Source organism: Rosa rugosa, chromosome 2 (genome assembly GCF_958449725.1).
Source record: "Rosa rugosa chromosome 2, drRosRugo1.1, whole genome shotgun sequence".
NCBI lineage: Eukaryota > Viridiplantae > Streptophyta > Magnoliopsida > Rosales > Rosaceae > Rosa > Rosa rugosa.
In genome coordinates, this window is record NC_084821.1 from 41262369 (window position 1) to 41279867 (window position 17499).

Consider the following 17499-nt stretch of genomic DNA (forward strand, 5'->3'; position numbering starts at 1 on the left):
GCAGATTCTCAAGAAGAGCTTAAAATCAAAAAAAAAAGACAGGAAGAAACAGAAGAAGAAGAAGAAAAAGTAGAACAATCACCAAACAAGGGTTCCTCTTTGGTGCTATTTCAAAAAACTGAAGCAGCACCAAAGAGGAAGAGAAATGTGAAACCAGGACATGTGCAGTACAGGTGCACATTAATAAGTTTCTTGAACACAATTAAAGATAACAAGAAGAATCTCAGTGCAAGAACATTAGATTTGCTCAGGCAGTCACCATTTGGAAATATTGTCGATGCATTCCATGGTGGCTACATAGAGGAGAAGTCAGCCAAGAAATCTGATGATTTCATTACACTCCTCCTGCAGGCCTACGACCATGAAACTGACCTCTTCTTCTTTGGAAAGAAGAAATTCAGGATCTCGACAAGAGATATTTCAAAGATCCTAGGAATGCCAGAAAAAGGTGACTTGGTCCCAAAGACTTCTGAGGGTGCATATCAGTCCGACTTTGTCCAACAGTTTTTTTCAAACACAGCGAGAATTAACAAGAAAGCCGTGGAGAAAGCTCTGCAAGATGCGCTGAAAGACAATCCAACAACAGAGGATGGGATTGAGAAGAAGGACAAAAATGTGGCAAGATTAATCTTGCTGGACTTGTCCATCAAGTTTCTGTTCCCAAACGCAGGAGGAACAATTTCATGGGACTACGTCAAAGCCTGCGAAAATTTGGATAAGATCGGATCTTATGACTGGGCAAGGGAAGTTGGAAGCTTCTTAAAAAAGTCTATAAAGACTTTGAAAAAGAAAAAGGAGTCAAGCAGCCCATATGGTAATACGGGGGGCTGCGTTCTGATAATACTGGTAAGTTACTGTCAGACTGAGATGTAACTGGTCAAGTCACTAATCAAGACAAACTGCATGTCACTCGTCAAGTCACTATGACTAATTTTTTTTTGTTTTTTTGTGCAAGCAGTACTGGTTCTGTCAAAAGACTGGAAAAATCAACCCAATATCTGGAAGGGAGAACGAAGATCATGGGATGAGAAAATGGGACATCCAGAAGCTGATACAGAATTGGACAAGTTTTAACAGCTTGAAAAAACTAGAGGTATTTTCTTCTCTGTCAAAGTAGTTGTCACTGGCCACGTAACTGGCCAAGTAACTATCTTGGTTAAAAGTCACCGATTAAGTCACTATCACACTGCATGTCAATGGCCAATTCACACTTCATGTCACTGGCCTTCATAACTGTTGTAAACATGTCATTGCTCATGTCACATAGCATGTCACTGACATATTGAATATGTTTCTTTCAGAAAATCTTTGAAAACCTGAAGGAGGATAGAGAGGAATCAGAATCCGAGGAAGAGGAGAATAGATCAGATGAAGCAAAGACAGTTCCGGAAAGAGAGGAAAAAGGAACTGATGATCAGAATTGTGAAAACAAAGAAGATAACCTACAAGTTGAGGTGGCTGAACAGGAAACAACTTCAGAAAAAAACAAGTGGGAGAAAGAGCTTCAGAAAAAGGAGGAGGAGATAAGATATATCACTGTGGAGAAAGATAATTTGAAGACAAAACTGAACGAAAAGGAACAGGAACTGAGGAAAATCACGGAGGAAATGATGAATCTGGAGGAACGAAATGCTACACTTGTGACCGACAATTTCTGCCTTGCATCATCGGTGAAGGAGTTAGAGATAAAATTGAAGGAATTGGAGCAAATGTTGAGCCAAAAGACTCACACCTCAACAGCAGCTCAGCAGCACAGCTCCCCACCACCTACCTCTGCAGAAGAAAAAAATGAATCAAATGGAGCTGCATCTAAGGCTGCTGAAAACGCAGAAAATAAAGATCAATCGACTGTTGAGGAAGCTCAGTCCCATGGCATCTGCACAGTCGAAGAATGTGCAGCAGCAGCAGCAGCTCAATCTCCACCTCACTGCACAGTGCAAGAAGAAACTCAATCGACAACTCCATCGCAAAAGGACTCACTGTTCCAGAGCCCCACAGTCTGCATGCTCACAGTCGAAGAAATGGAAAAACAAGCTGACATGTTTCAGATAGTAAAAAGTCCTGTAGCTGCGCGTGGCCTTCCACTTTGTACGTTGAGCCCAGAGAAAGAGGAGAAGACACCAGAGGAGAACAAAACAGGAGAGTTAACAATGCGCCTTACAGAGCAACATTCTGGTGAAACTGTATCATCAATGGGTCTCTACTCTTACGTTGTGAGATTAAAGAATAGGAGAAGAATACAGAAAAAGGACAACATTTACTGGTGGGGGGATGTGAAAGCAAAACGAAAGAAGAAAGCAAAGGAGATTGAACAGAGATTGAAAGAGGCTGAAAAGAAAGAAAAAGAAGAAAAAGAAAAGGAGATGAAGGCCTCACTGCCAGATGCTGAACGTAAAAGGCTAGAACAGATGGTAGCACAACAGAAGTTGGACGATGTACCAGAGGATGTTCGGGAAGCAATAAGACAGATGGACGCTGCAGAAAATGCACAAATCAATAAAGAGCAAGAAGAGAAGCAGCTACCTCCTGAGGTCGTAGACTGGGAGGAGAGCAAAGTATACAAATTTATGGACCAGGACACCAAGAGGAGAGTCCAGAAATACTGGCAAAATGCACCATCAGGGTAATACTTTAATTAAGTCAAAATTCTATTTTAAACTTATTGTCACTGGCCAAGTAACTGTTTATGTAACTATCAAAGTAACTGGCCAAGACGAAAGTTCTATTTTAAACTTATTGTCACTGGCCAAGTCACTGTCCATGTAACTGACAAAGTAACTGGCCAAGTAAATCGCTGGCCAAGTCACTGTCCATGTAACTGTGGAAGTCACTGGCCAGGCCAAGTCATTGGACATGTGATTGTTAAATAAACGACATCACTATCTATGTTACTTACACTATTCATTCTTTGCAGAGTATACTTCTGGGATGGAAGACAGTATGGAGCACAAGTTTCAAGACAGGATTTAAAAGACATGATCATGGACGAACCGATAGCAAGCAATTGCATCGAATGTTATGGAATTCTCTTGACTGATCAGCTGTTGGAGAAAGAATCACAAGGATTGGATGTCCCAACTTTTATGAATCCCTTGTGCTGGGTAAGTAGTGGAACGATTATCAATCTACAATCAAAGCAAATGATTCTTAATTGATAATAACTTGTCTTCTTTTTTTCTTACAAACAGAATTCTGCAGAAAATTTGACGGTGTATTATGTACATCTGTACCTATGCGAACCACTGTTCCAGAATCTGGCAAGATCCAACTATATATTGTTCCCAATCTCACATGAATCAGGATTTCATCATACACTGCTCATTTTTGACAAGGAATTAAAGAACTGGTACCACTGTGATTCAAAAAGACCGAAAAAATCATCAACTGGAAAATCCTTTAAAAATGTACAAAAAATGGTATGGAACACTTTCGTCATACTAATTTCATATATTTAATTTAAGCAGAAAGCATATTATTGATTATGTTGCGATGTTGGAAATGCAGGTTGACATGGTAGAACTTTGGATGACAGCAGTAAAAGAACAAGCCGATGACATGCTGGAACAGGGATGCAGAATGAAATTTGATGAAAAGAACAGTTCAGAAGAAGAACTGAAAATGATGGAAGTTCCATTGACTGAAACCGAGAGAGAAAGCATAAAGTGGATCAAGAATAACTATAAAACAAAAATGGCAGTGACAGAACTCAAAGACAGCCCTCAGCAAGGAGAAGATTCGTAAGTACACAGCTCTTTAAAAATGTCAATATAATCATTATAAAGTTCAAATTCATTTACTTCAATTTTTATATGATGAACAGATTGGATTGCGGACTTTTTGTAATGTACACAATGGAGACAATTTCGAAAAAAGGGAGAGTTCCAAAGAAGCTCACAAAGGATGATATTTTGAAGTTTAGAGCTCATGTTGTAAAGTCATTTGCAGAAAGTAGGCACAGCTGGAACTCAACACATGAAGAATCGTAGAAATTTGTTTAGGGAATAGGATAGGTTATATAGTTTTTTCGAATTGATTCATCATATATATCCATTCATTTGTTCAATCGGAATTTCAATTTTTTAATATTTTCTTGCAGATATTGCTTCAGTATATAAAAGTTTGTTTGATATGATCTTCTGAAACGAATTCATGTACTTAGGTACCTTTTAAAGTAAGTAACTGGCTAAGTTACAGAGACACTGAATGTCACTGGAAATGGCAACCTGTATGTCATAGACCAAGTCACTGGTCAAGTCACTGTACGTCTCAAGTAACTGGCAAAGTCACTGACAACGTAACTGCCCAAGTAACTAGCCTAGACACTAAACGAGTCAATCAATAAGTCTACAGATCTTATAGCAAGACACTGAACAAGTAATCAGCCATGATTTGGCAAAAATAATTGTAAAAGGTAATGTCATGAGCCAATACATAAAGCAAGTAACTGTAAAAAAATTCATGTCCTTATGTAGCCTATAAAGTAACTGGCCAAGTCACTGGCAAAGTAACTGTAAAAAAATTCATGTCCTTATGCACCCTATAAAGTAACTGGCCAAGTCACTGGCAAAGTAACTGACAAAGTCACTCACTAGCAAAAGACAAGACATTACCAAACTGATCTTTTTATTTTTAAATGCAGCGTGCCGTTGCACCGCAACTGCAGCGTTCCGCTGCACAACAACAAACAAAGTTTAAGTTTCAATTAAAAATCTGTAAAAGCTAATGTCATGAACCAATACATAAAGCAAGTAACTGTAAAAAAAATTCATGTCCTTATGTACCCTATAAAGTAACTGGCCAAGTCACTGGCCAAGTAACTTTAAAAACTAATGTCATGAGCCAATAAATAGAACAAGTACAAGTACCTGTAAAAATTAAAGTCACTGCTTATGTCACTTTCTATGTTTGAAATTACCTATCTAACCATTCAACTACAAGTAAACTGCCAGTGGCAGTTATCTAACCCGAGCGCGACTATTTCTCTTGGTTCATTTTCACAATTTCAAAACTCAGAGAAACTTTATACGATTTTTGCCCTAAACTCAGAGAAACTGCTCAAAGATTTTCTCTCCGGCTAAAACAGCGGACAACGACTGCTTTCCTCCACCGTAAACGGTGGGTAAGCAAGAGTGATTCACCGACTAAACCCCAAATTCTAGGGTTCTACAAATTTACCGAAAATTTACCGGTAACTTCCTCCTCCTTCTTTCATATAATTTCGATTTGAATAGCTTGCGTTTTGTTTGAATTAGAAAAGACATATTTCAATTACATGTGGAGTCTCATCAGAAAATGAATTTGCATGCGACATTTGTTTGAATTACATGTGGAATCTGATGAGAAAATGGTGAGACTTGTTTAAATTACATGCGGAATCTAATGAGAGAAAATGATGATTTCTGTTTGAATTACATGTGGAATTTGATGACAAAATGAATTTCCATGTTAGTTTTGTTTGAATTACATGTGGGATGATGCGAGAAAATTTCAGCATTTTGTCATTGTTCAATGTCTTTGTCACTGCCCATGTCGCTGCACTGGTCACTGGCTATGGTCATGTAACTGGTCATGTAACTGGTCATGTAACTGGTCATGTCACTATCATAAACATGTGCATAAATATGTCACTGGTTAAGTAACTGTCAAAAATAACTATTGAATTCTAATTTTCTTAACTGTTTACAGGATTTTTTTAAAAAAGTTCGAGGAATGGACCAACTAAAAAGAAAACAAAGTAAGGAATCTGGAGAAGAACAATCTGAAGGACAAAGTCCAGAAGAAACAATTGCAGAAAAGTTGAAAGTGATAAAATGGAAGAAACTGAAAGAGAGAAAAAAGCGAAAGCAGAAAACTGAAGATGAAGAAGAATCAAGTGAAGATGAGGAAGGAACAACTGGAGATGAAGAAGAATCTGATGAAGAACAAGTCCGGCGTAACAAGACGAAGAAGGATAAAAAGAAGAAAACTGGAAAGCAGAAAAGAAGAAAACCGGAAGGAACTGAAGATGAAGAACAATCTAATGAAGAACAAGTCCGCAGTAAGAAGAAGAATGAGATTAAAAAGGAGAAAAGAAGAAAAAGGGAAGAAAATGAAGATGAAGAAGAAGTTCGTGCAAAGAAGAAGAAGAAAATGGATAAAAGGAAGACCAAAAAAGAGAGTACAAAGAAGAAGGAAGAAACTGACGAGGAAGAAGATACAAAGGATGATGAAGAGGAAAAAGTCCCAGGGAAAAGGAAAAGATATGTAAAAGAGGGTTATGTGCAGTATCGCTGCACAATGCTTGCTTTTCTGAAAACAATTGCAGAAAACAAAAATAACCTGACTGAAGGTACTTTAGAGCTGCTGCAGAAAACACCCTTTGCAACGCTGATAGATGCATTCCATGGAGGTTCAATTAAAGAAAAGGATGCAAAGAAATCAGATGATTTAATCACACTTCTGCTACAAGCATACAACAGTGACACAGACCTTTTTGTGTTTGGGAACAGGAAATTCAGAATGTCAACAAGTGATATATCTATGATTTTAGGAGTGCCGGCATCCGGGTTATCAGTACCAAAGACCAAAGAAGGGGCATACAAATCTGAGTTCGTGACTAAATACTTTGACAAAAAGCAGAGGATCAACAAGGCGGCTGCAGAGGAAGCTTTGAAGAAGGCATTGGCAGAAACTCCAGAAACAGGGGATGAAAAAACGAAACGGGACAGAAATGTTGCCGTATTAGTACTCTTGAACCTTTTCATCAAACTCCTGTTCCCAAACTCTGGAGGAACAATATCTTGGGACTATATAAGAGTATGTGAAGAGGTGGAAAGTCTGGGAAAATATAGCTGGGCAAAGGAAGTTGGCGACTTCCTTAAAAAATCAATTAAACGAAAGGCAAAAGAATCCCAAAACATGGCAGGTTGCGTGATATTGGTGATGGTAAATTCCCGTAACTTGTTAAAAATTTGTTTATGCATCATTTTGCTGTCGTATGCTGTTGTAAGTACAAAAACTAGATCAGTGTCATGTCACTGTTAAGGTCACTGGACAGGTAACTGGCTAGGTCACTGTTAATGTTACTGTCAAGTTTTTGTCACTGACAATGTCACTGTTGTATTTGCATATGTCATTGGTTATGTTTGTGATATTCATATGGGTAAGCAGCTGTTTGAAAAATAACTAACTAGTTTTCTATTTTTATTTTTTATTTTCCAAACAGTATTGGTTTTGCCACAAGACAGGAGTAGTGCCGCCAATCTCTGGAAGAGAAACCGAAAAACACGGAATAAGAAAGTGGCAGTTAAAGACCCTGATAGAAAAAAAAGGGGATTTCAACACCATGGGAAAGTTGAAGGTATGTTAATTTGATGTAGATAAACTAGGTCAATGGTCTTGTCACTGGGTCTTGTCACTTGCTCAGTGACCTGGTCTTGGTCAGGTCACTGACCAAGTCATTGACTATGTCACTGGTCATGTTGTTGTTATATTTTCATGTCACAGTGCATGTATCTTTGCATGTCTATGATTGTGTTGTTGTTTTTTTTTCTGTCACTGCTTATGTCACTGACAACTTTTGTAATTTTGTTTCAGAAAATCTTTGATAAAGTTAAAGAAGATGCAGAGGAAGAAGATTCTGAGTCTAATACAGACACAGAAAGTAAAGAAAAAGAGAATGATGGGCAAGAAGATATTGTTGAAAATAGAACCAGTGGAAACATTAAGGATGAGAAGATGGAGACAGAGATAGGGAAGAACAATGAAGAGAAGAAGGAATTACAGAGAAAGCTGGAGGGAAAGGAAGAAGAGCTAAGTGCTTTGAAAAAAGAAGTTGAGGAGAAGGACAAGGAAATTGGCAGAATAAATGAAGAGAATGAGGATGTGTTATTGGAAAATGAGGTGCTGAAAATTGAGAAAGCCTCACTAATTAACAGAGTGAAGCACTTGGAGGGCATAGTGATGGCACTAACTGAGAAGTTTGAGTCGCCAATAGCACGTCCAGGTGATGACAACGACTCAACTCCTCCTCCCCCACCACCTAGTTTCCCTCCGCCAAAACCAAAGGCCCCTCAGGACAAGCCAACTGACAGCAAGCACTCCAAAAACACAAAATCTCAAGGTGGTAGTCAGGGAACTTAATCACAACCTGCCTGCTCCACAGCAAGCGCATCTGAGATGGCATCTGCAGCACCTCACTCAACCGACCAAGGACATCAGTCACCACTTCAATGCCTTGCCCAAGCAGCTGCACAGATTCATTCACCAACCTCTCCTGAGGTTAAATTGAGAATGACGGAAGATGCTTGCACACCGAACACTGCTTGGGTTAATGCATTGTTTGTGTTTCCACCTCCGGGCGTGTTTCAAACTCCACCTCCAAGAAAAGTCAGTTTGGAAGATATGCAAGCAGAGCCAAACAAGTATCAGATCATTATATCACCAGAGGTTCAGCCTGTTTTTGACGTCGAACCAGTCAATTACATTCCTCCTACAGAACAGATGACAAGAGCTGAGTTCATCAAGCCAATTTTAGAGGAGATATCAGGGCAGGACTCAGAATCTATTGGCCTCTATTGTTATGTGGTTAGGACGAAGAGAAAGGAGAGAGTACAAAAAACACATCATATTTTCTGGTGGGACGAGGTGAAAGAGCAAAGGCAGAGGGCGAAAATGACCAGAATCACAGCACAGGAAAAGAAAAAAGGACAGACAGCTGAACAGAAGCCACAGGAGGAAGTGATACATGATTTGACGATTAATGTGGATGACGAGGAACAAACAGAAAAAAACGAAATTGAAGTGATAGATTGGCAAAAACGACAACTGTACAACCTACTTGACAGCCCAACTAAAAGCAAACTAGAGAAGTACTGGAATAAGGCAGAACAAAGGTAATGTTTCATGTTACAGCTCACAAGATAGTGACTTAACTTGCCATGTAGCTGTCTGAGTCACTGGACAAGTCACTGTCCAGATCATGGCAATTGCCATGTAGCTGGCCTAGTCACTGGTCAAGTCACTGTCCAAATCATGGCAATTGCCATGTAGCTGGCCAAGTCACTGTCCAGATCATGGCAATTGCCATGTAGCTGGCCTAGTCACTGTCCAGATCATGGCAATTGCCATGTAGCTGGCTAAGTCACTGATCAACTCACTGTCCAGATCATGGCAATTGCCATGTAGCTGGCCAAGTCACTGTCCAGATCATTGGCAAGTGAAAAGTAACTGGCTAAGTCACAGGACTAACAACGTTCTATGTTATTCTGGGAGGGAAAAGAGCCTGGAAGCGAAATCACAAGGGCAGATGTCAAAATGTTCATAAGCGATCAATCAATAGCAAACAACTGGATTGATTGCTATGGGGAAATGTTGAAGGATGAACTGCAAAACGAAAGTTCACAAAGTTTGGGAAGATCTGCTTTTATGCATAGCATGTGTTGGGTAAGTATGACGAGCACTTTCTCATAAACATTGAATCCTTATCTCTCATTCTTTGTTTATTTATAACTCGTTCTATGTATTTCTTTCTTTCTTTTTCTAAATAGTATTCGACAATACATTTAACTGTGAGAAACCTCCATCAATACTTGTGTGAGCCGCTGTTCCAAAACATGGGAAAATGCAGCATGCTTTTCTTCCCAATTACCCATAATGAAGAATTTCACCACACGCTCTTGGTCTTTGACAAGGACATACCGCAATGGCTGCATTTTGATTCAATGAAACCAAGAAGAGCAGGAACAGGGGAGTGCTTTAAAAGTATAAAAAAATTGGTAAGAAACTTCTTACTGACCATGTAACTTACTATGTAACTATCACTCACTAATCTGTTAAAAACTACAGGTTGAAATGGTCGAGCTGTGGATGAGAGCAGTGAAAGATCAAGCAGATGATATGCTGCAGCAAGGCTGCCGAATGAAATTTGACAAGAGTCAAAGCACTCACACAAAATTAAAGATGGTTGAAAGTATTTTGAGCGATGACGAAATAAGAACAATAAGCTGGATAAAGGAAAATTATGATGGTGGAAGGATCCCTTTGAACCATGCCAGAATCTGCCCCCAACAAGACCAAGGATCGTAAGTCTATATTCAAAAATTTAAAATGATAACTTTACTGTTACTAAGTTTGGTCAAAATCATTAACTTGAAATTTTTAATTGTCAACAGATTAGATTGCGGACCTTTTGTAATGTATTACATGGACAGAATGGCAAAAGAGGAGAAGCTGCCAAACAAAGTCACCAAAGCTCAGATGATGAAGTTCAAAGCTCAAATATTCAAAAAATTTGCAGAACATAAGCAGAGCTGGAACTCAGCAAATTAAGAATTTTAGAAATTTGTTTGTTTAGTTCAGAATTTCAGAAATTTGTTTGTTTAGTTCAGCAAATATACTTGTATGGATCTTTTTATTCAAGTTTAATGCATCTTCTGAATTCATAGGGCAAGTCACTGACTATGTAAATATGAAGAACGCATATAATTGAAAGTGTCATTGTTAAATTCACTACTGCCCATTATGTAACTGCTTAAGTCACTGGCCAAGTAAAAAGAAAACTGAATGTCAGTGGCCAAGTCACTAGGCAAGTTACTGTAAAACTCAAGTAACTGACCAAGTCACTGATAATGTAGCTGACCATGTAACTGACCATGTAACTTACAATATATGTAACTGACCATGTAACTGAACATGTAACTAAACATGTAGCTGAATATGTAACTGGACAAAAAACATTAAAACTATAAGTCACTAGAGAAGTCACAGCCAAAATGATATTCCTATTTCAGTTTGCAGCGTGCCGCTGCACCGCAACGGCAGCGTTCCGCTGCCAATTAATAAACCAAAGTTGTTGTAGCTACTTCATTTTTTAATTTTCATTAATATTTGCAGCGTGCCGCTGCACCGCAACGGCAGCGTTCCGCTGCCAATGACCAAATCTATATGCAGTAATCCAACTACAAGTCATAGAACAAGTCACCGACAAGATAACTAAAAACTAATGTCAATGGACAAATCAATTAGTTTACAAATGGTTATGTCACTGTACATGTAACTATTAAAACCTGTAGACACAAAGAATACTGAAGGATTTATAAAAGAAGAAAGCAGAAAAACTGTCTCATAGTCAAAAAAAAAAATTCCAATGAGTAAGCACCTTACAAGCACTTCTTATCATTTATTGAAAAAAATGAAAAATCAAAACAAATATTCAAACTGTATTGGAGTCACTTGCTATGTCACTTGCCATGTCACTGTTAAAGGCATGTAGGCAGAATTGAACCTATATCGGAGCTGTACAACTCTTTCTGTTGTGACCATCACATTTTCCACACCTACCACACTTGATCACCCTGGTTTTCTCGCTCCTTTTTCTGAACCTCTTCTTTCTAGGCCTTCCCGGTGGTCTTCTAGTCAAAGGCGGCTGCAAGATCACAGCATCTCTACCAAAATCATGCACTTGCTTCGAAATAGAGGGAAGAGGATTAATTGGGAAAGAATAAGTTCCTCGATATTTATCCACCTTGTACAGCTCATTGACATACAAATACGGGGAAGAACCATGTTGTTGGATCACTACAAGTGCATGGGAACATGGGAAGCCATACAGCTGCCATTCTCCACACGAACAAAACCGACTTTCCAAATTTACCATGCTATTGTACTTCTGGCAGTGAACTTCATACACATAGGTATCAGACCTGCTCACTCTCCAATGCCTTCCGACTTCCAAATTGTCCTTCAGCTTCTTTTCAATCACTGGGCACAACTCAGAAAACCATTCATGAGCATCCTGCTTCCGAGCAGCAATTGAAGCCATGGACTTCACTCTAATGCCATCATTAATATCAAGAATAGGAAGACTCTTCAAAGGCAACACCCAATTATTGAAAGACTCAGCCAAGTTATTTGTCATTTCACCAAATCTTTCACCATTAAAGTAAGCCATACACCAGTTCTCCTTGGGAAGATCCTCCAGAAATTGAGCAACTATGTCCCCGCCTTCACTCCTCAAGATTTCCATGTTGAACTCATACATCTCCGGTGTGCGAGAATAAGCACAACACATAAACAAGTAAGGAATCCGATCCTTGAGGTAAGATCCAGCTGGAAATTTGTCAGAAAGGTTAGACATCAGGTGTCTAAAACAAAACCCATGTGGATTATTAGGAAACACTCTAGGGAAAGCACTAACAAGCCCAACATGACGATCAGAAATGAATGTCACCCTCCTCATAGGGTGTTTTGCAAACTCTTCAGCCAAAACCTCAAGAAAAAAACTCCAATTACTCTCATTTTCAGAATCCACAATAGCATAAGCAACTGGATACAAGCCTGAACAGAAAAACAAAATGATGTCACTGTCATGTAACTGTTAATGTCACTGACCATGTCGCTGACATAACTGCATATTACTTGACAGTGACATGGCCAGAGACATGTCATTCAAATCACAGAACATTTAGGTCATTGGACATGTAACTGTCAATGAACATGTAAGTGACCATGTCAGTAGCTATGTAACTAACCATGTCACTTACATTACAAAAAAAAAAAACAAGACATGGCAGCAAATAGAAAACAAGAAAAATAAAAAACTACAAGTAATGAAGGAGATTCAACCTTGATTGGCATCCTTTGCCGATGCAGCAATAATCTGCCCCTTGTACTTGTTGGTGATGAATGTAGCATCAATGAAAAGAATAGGTCTACAAGATTGAAAACCCTTCATCCATGCACCATAGCTCACAAACATACGCTGAAACCTGTGTGTTTCTCGATGAAACTCAACCACTATCCTAGAGTCGGGGTTTGACTTCATAACAGACTCACTGAACCAAAGTAGCTGAGCATAAGACTCAGCTTCATCACCATGTAGGGCTGTTTTTGCCAACTCCGTACCATACCAAACTGTACGATAAGCAACATCCAAACCATAATCACTCTTGATCTCATCAGCTATATCAATTGGCTTTTTGTTTGGATTGGCACGAATCTTATCCAGCACAATAGACTTGACAACCTTGGATCCCATCATCTTACTCTTCTGCAAACGAATCACACCATGACAAGTGTGAACATTAACCAACCTTTTAATCATAAAGAAACCATTAGCCCTACATAAATAAGCCTTCACCAGCCAATTGCAGCCTTGAGAATGTTTCTTAGAACACTGAGCAATAACACGAACCTTGTCATTTCTAACAAACTCATATGAAAAGCCAATTTCTATAGCATACTTACGCAGCTTATCCCTAAACTCAACAACCCCACCCTCAAACTTTTGGCCTTCAGAATGAATATAACTCTCCCAACCTTTCGTCATATAACTCTTCGGTGCCTCTGCCCTATAACACCCCAAATAATCATTCTCCTCAAGCATGGTACTAGAATCCTCACACACTGTGTTACTCACCACACTTTCACTAATAGAAGGCAAATCAGTCACAAACACTTCAACAAAATCAGAATTGTAACGAACCAAATTCCTAAAAATCATTCTCATATCAACTTCACTCTCTAGAAAACATGAAGTAGAATCCGGAGGAATAATGTACCTCAACATGAAATTGCCTTGAATCAAATCAGGAAAACGAGAGCGTATGGAATTGCATAGGTCAACAAACGACCAATTATGCAACAATGGAACTGTCGCTGCTTCACTAGAATAAATAAACTTGACAACATAGCTAGTATCCATAACAACTGCACAAGAATAAAACAAATCACTATCCATGTCACTACTAAGGAAATCAACAGAATCAACACAAACAAGTCACTGCCAAAGTAACTGTTAATGCCTGAACAGAAGAACAACCTCATACTCGCAAAATAAATGATAATTCCTGAACAAAACAGCAGTATTAAAAATGTAACTGGCCATGTCACTGATAAAAAAATCACAGTATAGAACAAATATAGTACAGCAATAGCACAAAACATCATCAACAATTCAACATAGCACTGAGTCCGACGAAGGAGAAGAAAACAGTAATCCAAAACGAACAATTGAACAATTTAACACAAACAACAAAAATACACTGCAAAATCCAAAACGAACAAATTCACAGAGAGATGGCTTACCGATCAAATCAGAGAAAACCAGAGAGAGGAAGAAATAGAGAGACTGTAACTAAGCACTGAGTCAACGAAGAAGAAGAACACAATAACGTGATCAAGACGAACACCGACGAAGCCAGAGATCCAGAAAAAGAGAAAAGAGCTGAGGAAGCTCCAAAACCACTTTCAGATCGTCGCAGAGGCACAAAGAGAAATCGGAAGCTTCCGACGGAGAGAGCGGCGAAGAAAAAATCTCGGAAAGAGATCTCCGATCAAATCGAATCAGAAGCTTTCTGATCAAAGGAGAGAGAAAATTTGAGCTCCCCGATTTTGAAATGGAAGGTTATAAAGGTTTGTTACCTTAGGGGCAGAATCGGAATGATAAAAATTAAAAACTGACCTTTTTTAACATGACCTCATTATTCATAAGGACTAAACTAATATTAATAACAATTTACAATGGACCTTCTTATCAAGTGGAAAACTAGGTGACCTTATTATCATTTCACTATCTAAAGTGACCTTTTCCATCATTTCCCTTTTATTTTTTTTATTTTATTATTTTTTTTTTTTGTAATAACTTAACCCCTTGTTGAAGACGAGATTTTCACAAATTTTAGGGATAAACTTGAAACCACGAACAATAATTGTATATGGCCTAAGAGAACATTTTCAACTCGATCACATGAGAATCCCTATCATTTCATCCAATCTTTTGCCACATGCCATTGTCATGCATGAGTTATTTATTGATCATTTCAACGGTTCATAAGAAGGGTACATATATCATCTCATTAAATTTTTTTAAGTGCAAAACATTAGCCACAAAAAAAAAAAAGTGCAAAACATTAAAACCAATTTTCAAAGTTGCATACCGTTGTATTGCCTTTGAAATAACGAAATATCTCTACATGATTGACATTTGACAAAAATTTGTACGAAAAATGGTAAATTTGATGAACAGAGTGGAAAATGGTGATTAATAAAAAAATCACAAAAATTTGATGAGAAAAAAGAATAGGAAGTAATTCAGACCCAAAGAAAAAATAATTTAGAAAAAACAAAGGTCTGTTGAAGGATATTGACACTTAGTGTGCCTAGTCAAACTAGGATAAGTTCTATAGTTGTAATAGGAGAGGTTTCCTACTCCAAGTTAGATAAGGAATCCTTGTACTCTTAGATTATGCACTTTGTAATCCCTATATATAGGGCTCCTATTCTCTATAATGAAATACACTTCTCTCATCAATCTCTCTCAATACCAATATACTTAAACACGTTATCAGCACGACTCATAGCCACAAAGCAAAAACCCGAAATCTTCTTCATCAAAACTGCCGAAGCCTCCTAGCCCGTGCTAGCCGAAGACCGCAGCCCCTGCTGCCCTGCGTGTTGCTCCTGCAGCCACACGCCCTGCGTCACTGCCTGCTGCCCCCGCAGCTCCTGCACATCGCTGCAGCCCGCGCGCCCGTGCGCCTGCAACCTCGCACAGCAGCCCCTGCTGCCCTGCGCGTCTCTGCCGGTCCCCGCGCCCCTGCGCACGCTGCTGCTTGCCCACACGTCCGCGCGTCTGCAGCCCTGCATCGCTGCCCCTGCAGCTCTGCCGTGCCCCTGCTGCCCCTGCAGCGCACCTACCTTAGCAGCTCCTTTTCTCACCTTCTACAACTCGCTGCAGCTGCAATATCACTGCAGCACCTACTGCCCCTGCTGCGAGCCTTCGCCCCATCACGCCTGCATCGACACGCGCGTGATCCAAAACCAACCAGTAAGTATCCAAAAGAGTAAGTTTTAAAGTTCCTAATTTGAAATTCTTTCTTTTTCTCGGGGACTTAAAAACCTCCCTTCTTCTTCATCCCACCTTTCATAGAACGTGGGTTCGATTCAAAGCCGAATCGTGGGGATTCGCGCTATTAACGAACTAAGAGTGTTCGTAAAAGACTTCGGACTAAGGGCGTCCGCAAGCATCGATTTATGACCTTATAAACATCATTGTTTCGGTCTAATCCAATTTTCTTGGAAATCGATTTCTTGGTAGCATAGCTCGGAAATCTTAATATTTAGTTGTCGTGGAAGTTTTAAACTCCGAAACTAATATATTCCTTCTTCTTATTTCAGGATGTCGAAACTTGACTTTCCTGCACTTACCTCAACTGGCTCGGAATATCATAGTTGGGCCACGGATGTTGAGCACCATCTCACTTCAAAAGGGATCCTACCCTTAATTCAAGCTCCTAATCCTACTCTCATATTTGAGCGTACGGCTACGAACAATGCCACCGCCCTCATCTTGATGAGGCGCCACATGGATAAATCACTCCGATTGGAGTACATGGCAATCAAGGATGCTAGAGAATTATGGGTCGCGCTAGAAGAGCGGTTTGGAAATATCAAGGATACCCTCCTCCCTGACTTGAAAGTTCAATGGGGCAATCTACGATTCGCCGACTTCAAGTCTGTAGCTGAATATAATTCAGAAGTTCTACGCCTCAAAACCATGTTGGGGTTCTGTGGACAACCCGTCACAGAGCAAGAACTAATTGAGAAAACTCTCTCCACCTTCCCCGTCTCAGCAATTTTGCTCTCAAAGCAATATCGAACGGAATTCGATACTAGACGGCTCACGAGATTTCATCAGCTCATTACTGTAATGTCTGTAGCTGAAAAACATGATAATATCCTCGTGAGAAATTATAATTCAAGGCCTATAGGAACTAAGAGCGTTCAAGAGGCGAATTATAATGATGCACCCAAAGGAGGGCGCAAGGAGCGGAACCCTAAGAATAAGGGACACAACGGACGTTCTGGTCCATATAACCGCCCTACAAAGGAAGGTACTCGTCAGAATGAAGGACGATCACGTGGCAATACATGGCAACGTGGGAGAGGAGGCCGTGGGGCTCCAGGACATGGAGGAACCACCCAAGGCCGTGGGAATGGCGCCAACTCCTATAGGGGACGCCACCCAAGTGCAAACAATGCACCTCAATTAAAGGGAGGAAATCACAATGACATGTGTCATCGATGTGGATCTAGTGAGCACTGGTTCAAACAATGCAAAGCAAGCAAACAATTAGCTGCGCATTACAAGGCATTTAGAGACTTCAGAGAACATGAAGCCAATTTTGCCGAAAATATAGAAGAAGATGGTGATGATGCCAACGTCAATCTCACCATAGCGGACTTCAAATCTGACAAAGAATTGCACAAAGATGCTGCAGATTTTGATTAGTATAGTCCTTTACTTTTCCAAGAATTATGTAATGGCAATTATGCCTTAAATCAATAAAATGACTTATTGTATTAACTTTTTCCCTCTAGGCGTACTCAAGAGTACTTGTGATGTCTAGGCAAGGTTTGATCTGAGAGAACGGTTTTAAAAGTGAGCAACGCTCCACCAAAATCTCGCCTTACCTTACCTGGTCACAACTAAATTGAAATTACCGAACGGATTGAGTGACT

General features: G+C 39.5%; 5 protein-coding genes across 5 annotated transcripts; 4 read left to right on the forward strand and 1 right to left on the reverse strand.

Moving 5' to 3' along the window:
- Positions 1 to 513: 513 nt before the first annotated feature.
- Positions 514 to 4085, forward strand: LOC133733232 (uncharacterized). Its single transcript, XM_062160879.1, has 7 exons — positions 514 to 846; positions 959 to 1093; positions 1302 to 2623; positions 2915 to 3101; positions 3189 to 3416; positions 3505 to 3737; positions 3821 to 4085. Exons 2-7 carry the CDS (start codon positions 1025 to 1027, stop codon positions 3984 to 3986), a joined length of 2205 nt encoding a protein of 734 aa, XP_062016863.1. The 5' UTR covers positions 514 to 846; positions 959 to 1024; the 3' UTR covers positions 3987 to 4085.
- Positions 4086 to 5154: 1069 nt separating this feature from the next.
- LOC133733679 (uncharacterized) lies at positions 5155 to 8106 on the forward strand. Its single transcript, XM_062161324.1, has 3 exons — positions 5155 to 5188; positions 5686 to 7339; positions 7576 to 8106. The coding sequence occupies exon 2, from the start codon at positions 5710 to 5712 to the stop codon at positions 7021 to 7023; it is 1314 nt and encodes a 437-aa protein (XP_062017308.1). The 5' UTR covers positions 5155 to 5188; positions 5686 to 5709; the 3' UTR covers positions 7024 to 7339; positions 7576 to 8106.
- LOC133730761 (uncharacterized) lies at positions 7138 to 8121 on the forward strand. The gene is made up of 4 exons (XM_062158288.1): positions 7138 to 7141; positions 7205 to 7339; positions 7598 to 7795; positions 7901 to 8121. Exons 1-4 carry the CDS (start codon positions 7138 to 7140, stop codon positions 8119 to 8121), a joined length of 558 nt encoding a protein of 185 aa, XP_062014272.1.
- A 1140-nt stretch (positions 8122 to 9261) lies between these two features.
- LOC133728632 (uncharacterized) lies at positions 9262 to 10406 on the forward strand. The gene is made up of 4 exons (XM_062156056.1): positions 9262 to 9423; positions 9528 to 9755; positions 9826 to 10061; positions 10152 to 10406. The coding sequence occupies exons 1-4, from the start codon at positions 9295 to 9297 to the stop codon at positions 10306 to 10308; spliced, it is 750 nt and encodes a 249-aa protein (XP_062012040.1). The 5' UTR covers positions 9262 to 9294; the 3' UTR covers positions 10309 to 10406.
- A 531-nt stretch (positions 10407 to 10937) lies between these two features.
- On the reverse strand, positions 10938 to 13560 carry LOC133730762 (uncharacterized). Its single transcript, XM_062158289.1, has 3 exons — positions 12604 to 13560; positions 11361 to 12315; positions 10938 to 10971 (listed from the first exon to the last, which is right to left on the reverse strand). The coding sequence occupies exons 1-3, from the start codon at positions 13544 to 13546 to the stop codon at positions 10938 to 10940; spliced, it is 1932 nt and encodes a 643-aa protein (XP_062014273.1). The 5' UTR covers positions 13547 to 13560.
- Positions 13561 to 17499: the final 3939 nt, after the last annotated feature.

Bases quoted from the DNA above. Each gene is read 5' to 3' on its own strand.
- LOC133733232 (XM_062160879.1), top strand. From the start codon at position 1,025: ATGAGAAAATGGGACATCCAGAAGCTGATACAGAATTGGACAAGTTTT. The intron at 3,417-3,504 runs GTATGGAACACT...TTGGAAATGCAG, and splicing joins TTAAAAATGTACAAAAAATG to GTTGACATGGTAGAACTTTG. The intron at 3,738-3,820 runs GTAAGTACACAG...TATGATGAACAG, and splicing joins CCTCAGCAAGGAGAAGATTC to ATTGGATTGCGGACTTTTTG.
- LOC133733679 (XM_062161324.1), top strand. From the start codon at position 5,710: ATGGACCAACTAAAAAGAAAACAAAGTAAGGAATCTGGAGAAGAACAA.
- LOC133730761 (XM_062158288.1), top strand. The intron at 7,340-7,597 runs GTATGTTAATTT...ATAAAGTTAAAG, and splicing joins ACACCATGGGAAAGTTGAAG to AAGATGCAGAGGAAGAAGAT. The intron at 7,796-7,900 runs GTGCTTTGAAAA...AAATTGAGAAAG, and splicing joins GGGAAAGGAAGAAGAGCTAA to CCTCACTAATTAACAGAGTG.
- LOC133728632 (XM_062156056.1), top strand. From the start codon at position 9,295: ATGTTCATAAGCGATCAATCAATAGCAAACAACTGGATTGATTGCTAT. The intron at 9,424-9,527 runs GTAAGTATGACG...TTTTCTAAATAG, and splicing joins TTATGCATAGCATGTGTTGG to TATTCGACAATACATTTAAC. The intron at 10,062-10,151 runs GTAAGTCTATAT...AATTGTCAACAG, and splicing joins CCCCAACAAGACCAAGGATC to ATTAGATTGCGGACCTTTTG.
- LOC133730762 (XM_062158289.1), bottom strand. From the start codon at position 13,546: ATGTTGAGGTACATTATTCCTCCGGATTCTACTTCATGTTTTCTAGAG. The intron at 12,316-12,603 runs GTTGAATCTCCT...TTTTCTGTTCAG, and splicing joins GGCAAAGGATGCCAATCAAG to GCTTGTATCCAGTTGCTTAT. The intron at 10,972-11,360 runs GTTCAGAAAAAG...ATTAGTTTTTAG, and splicing joins GGAAGGCCTAGAAAGAAGAG to TTATCTTGTCGGTGACTTGT.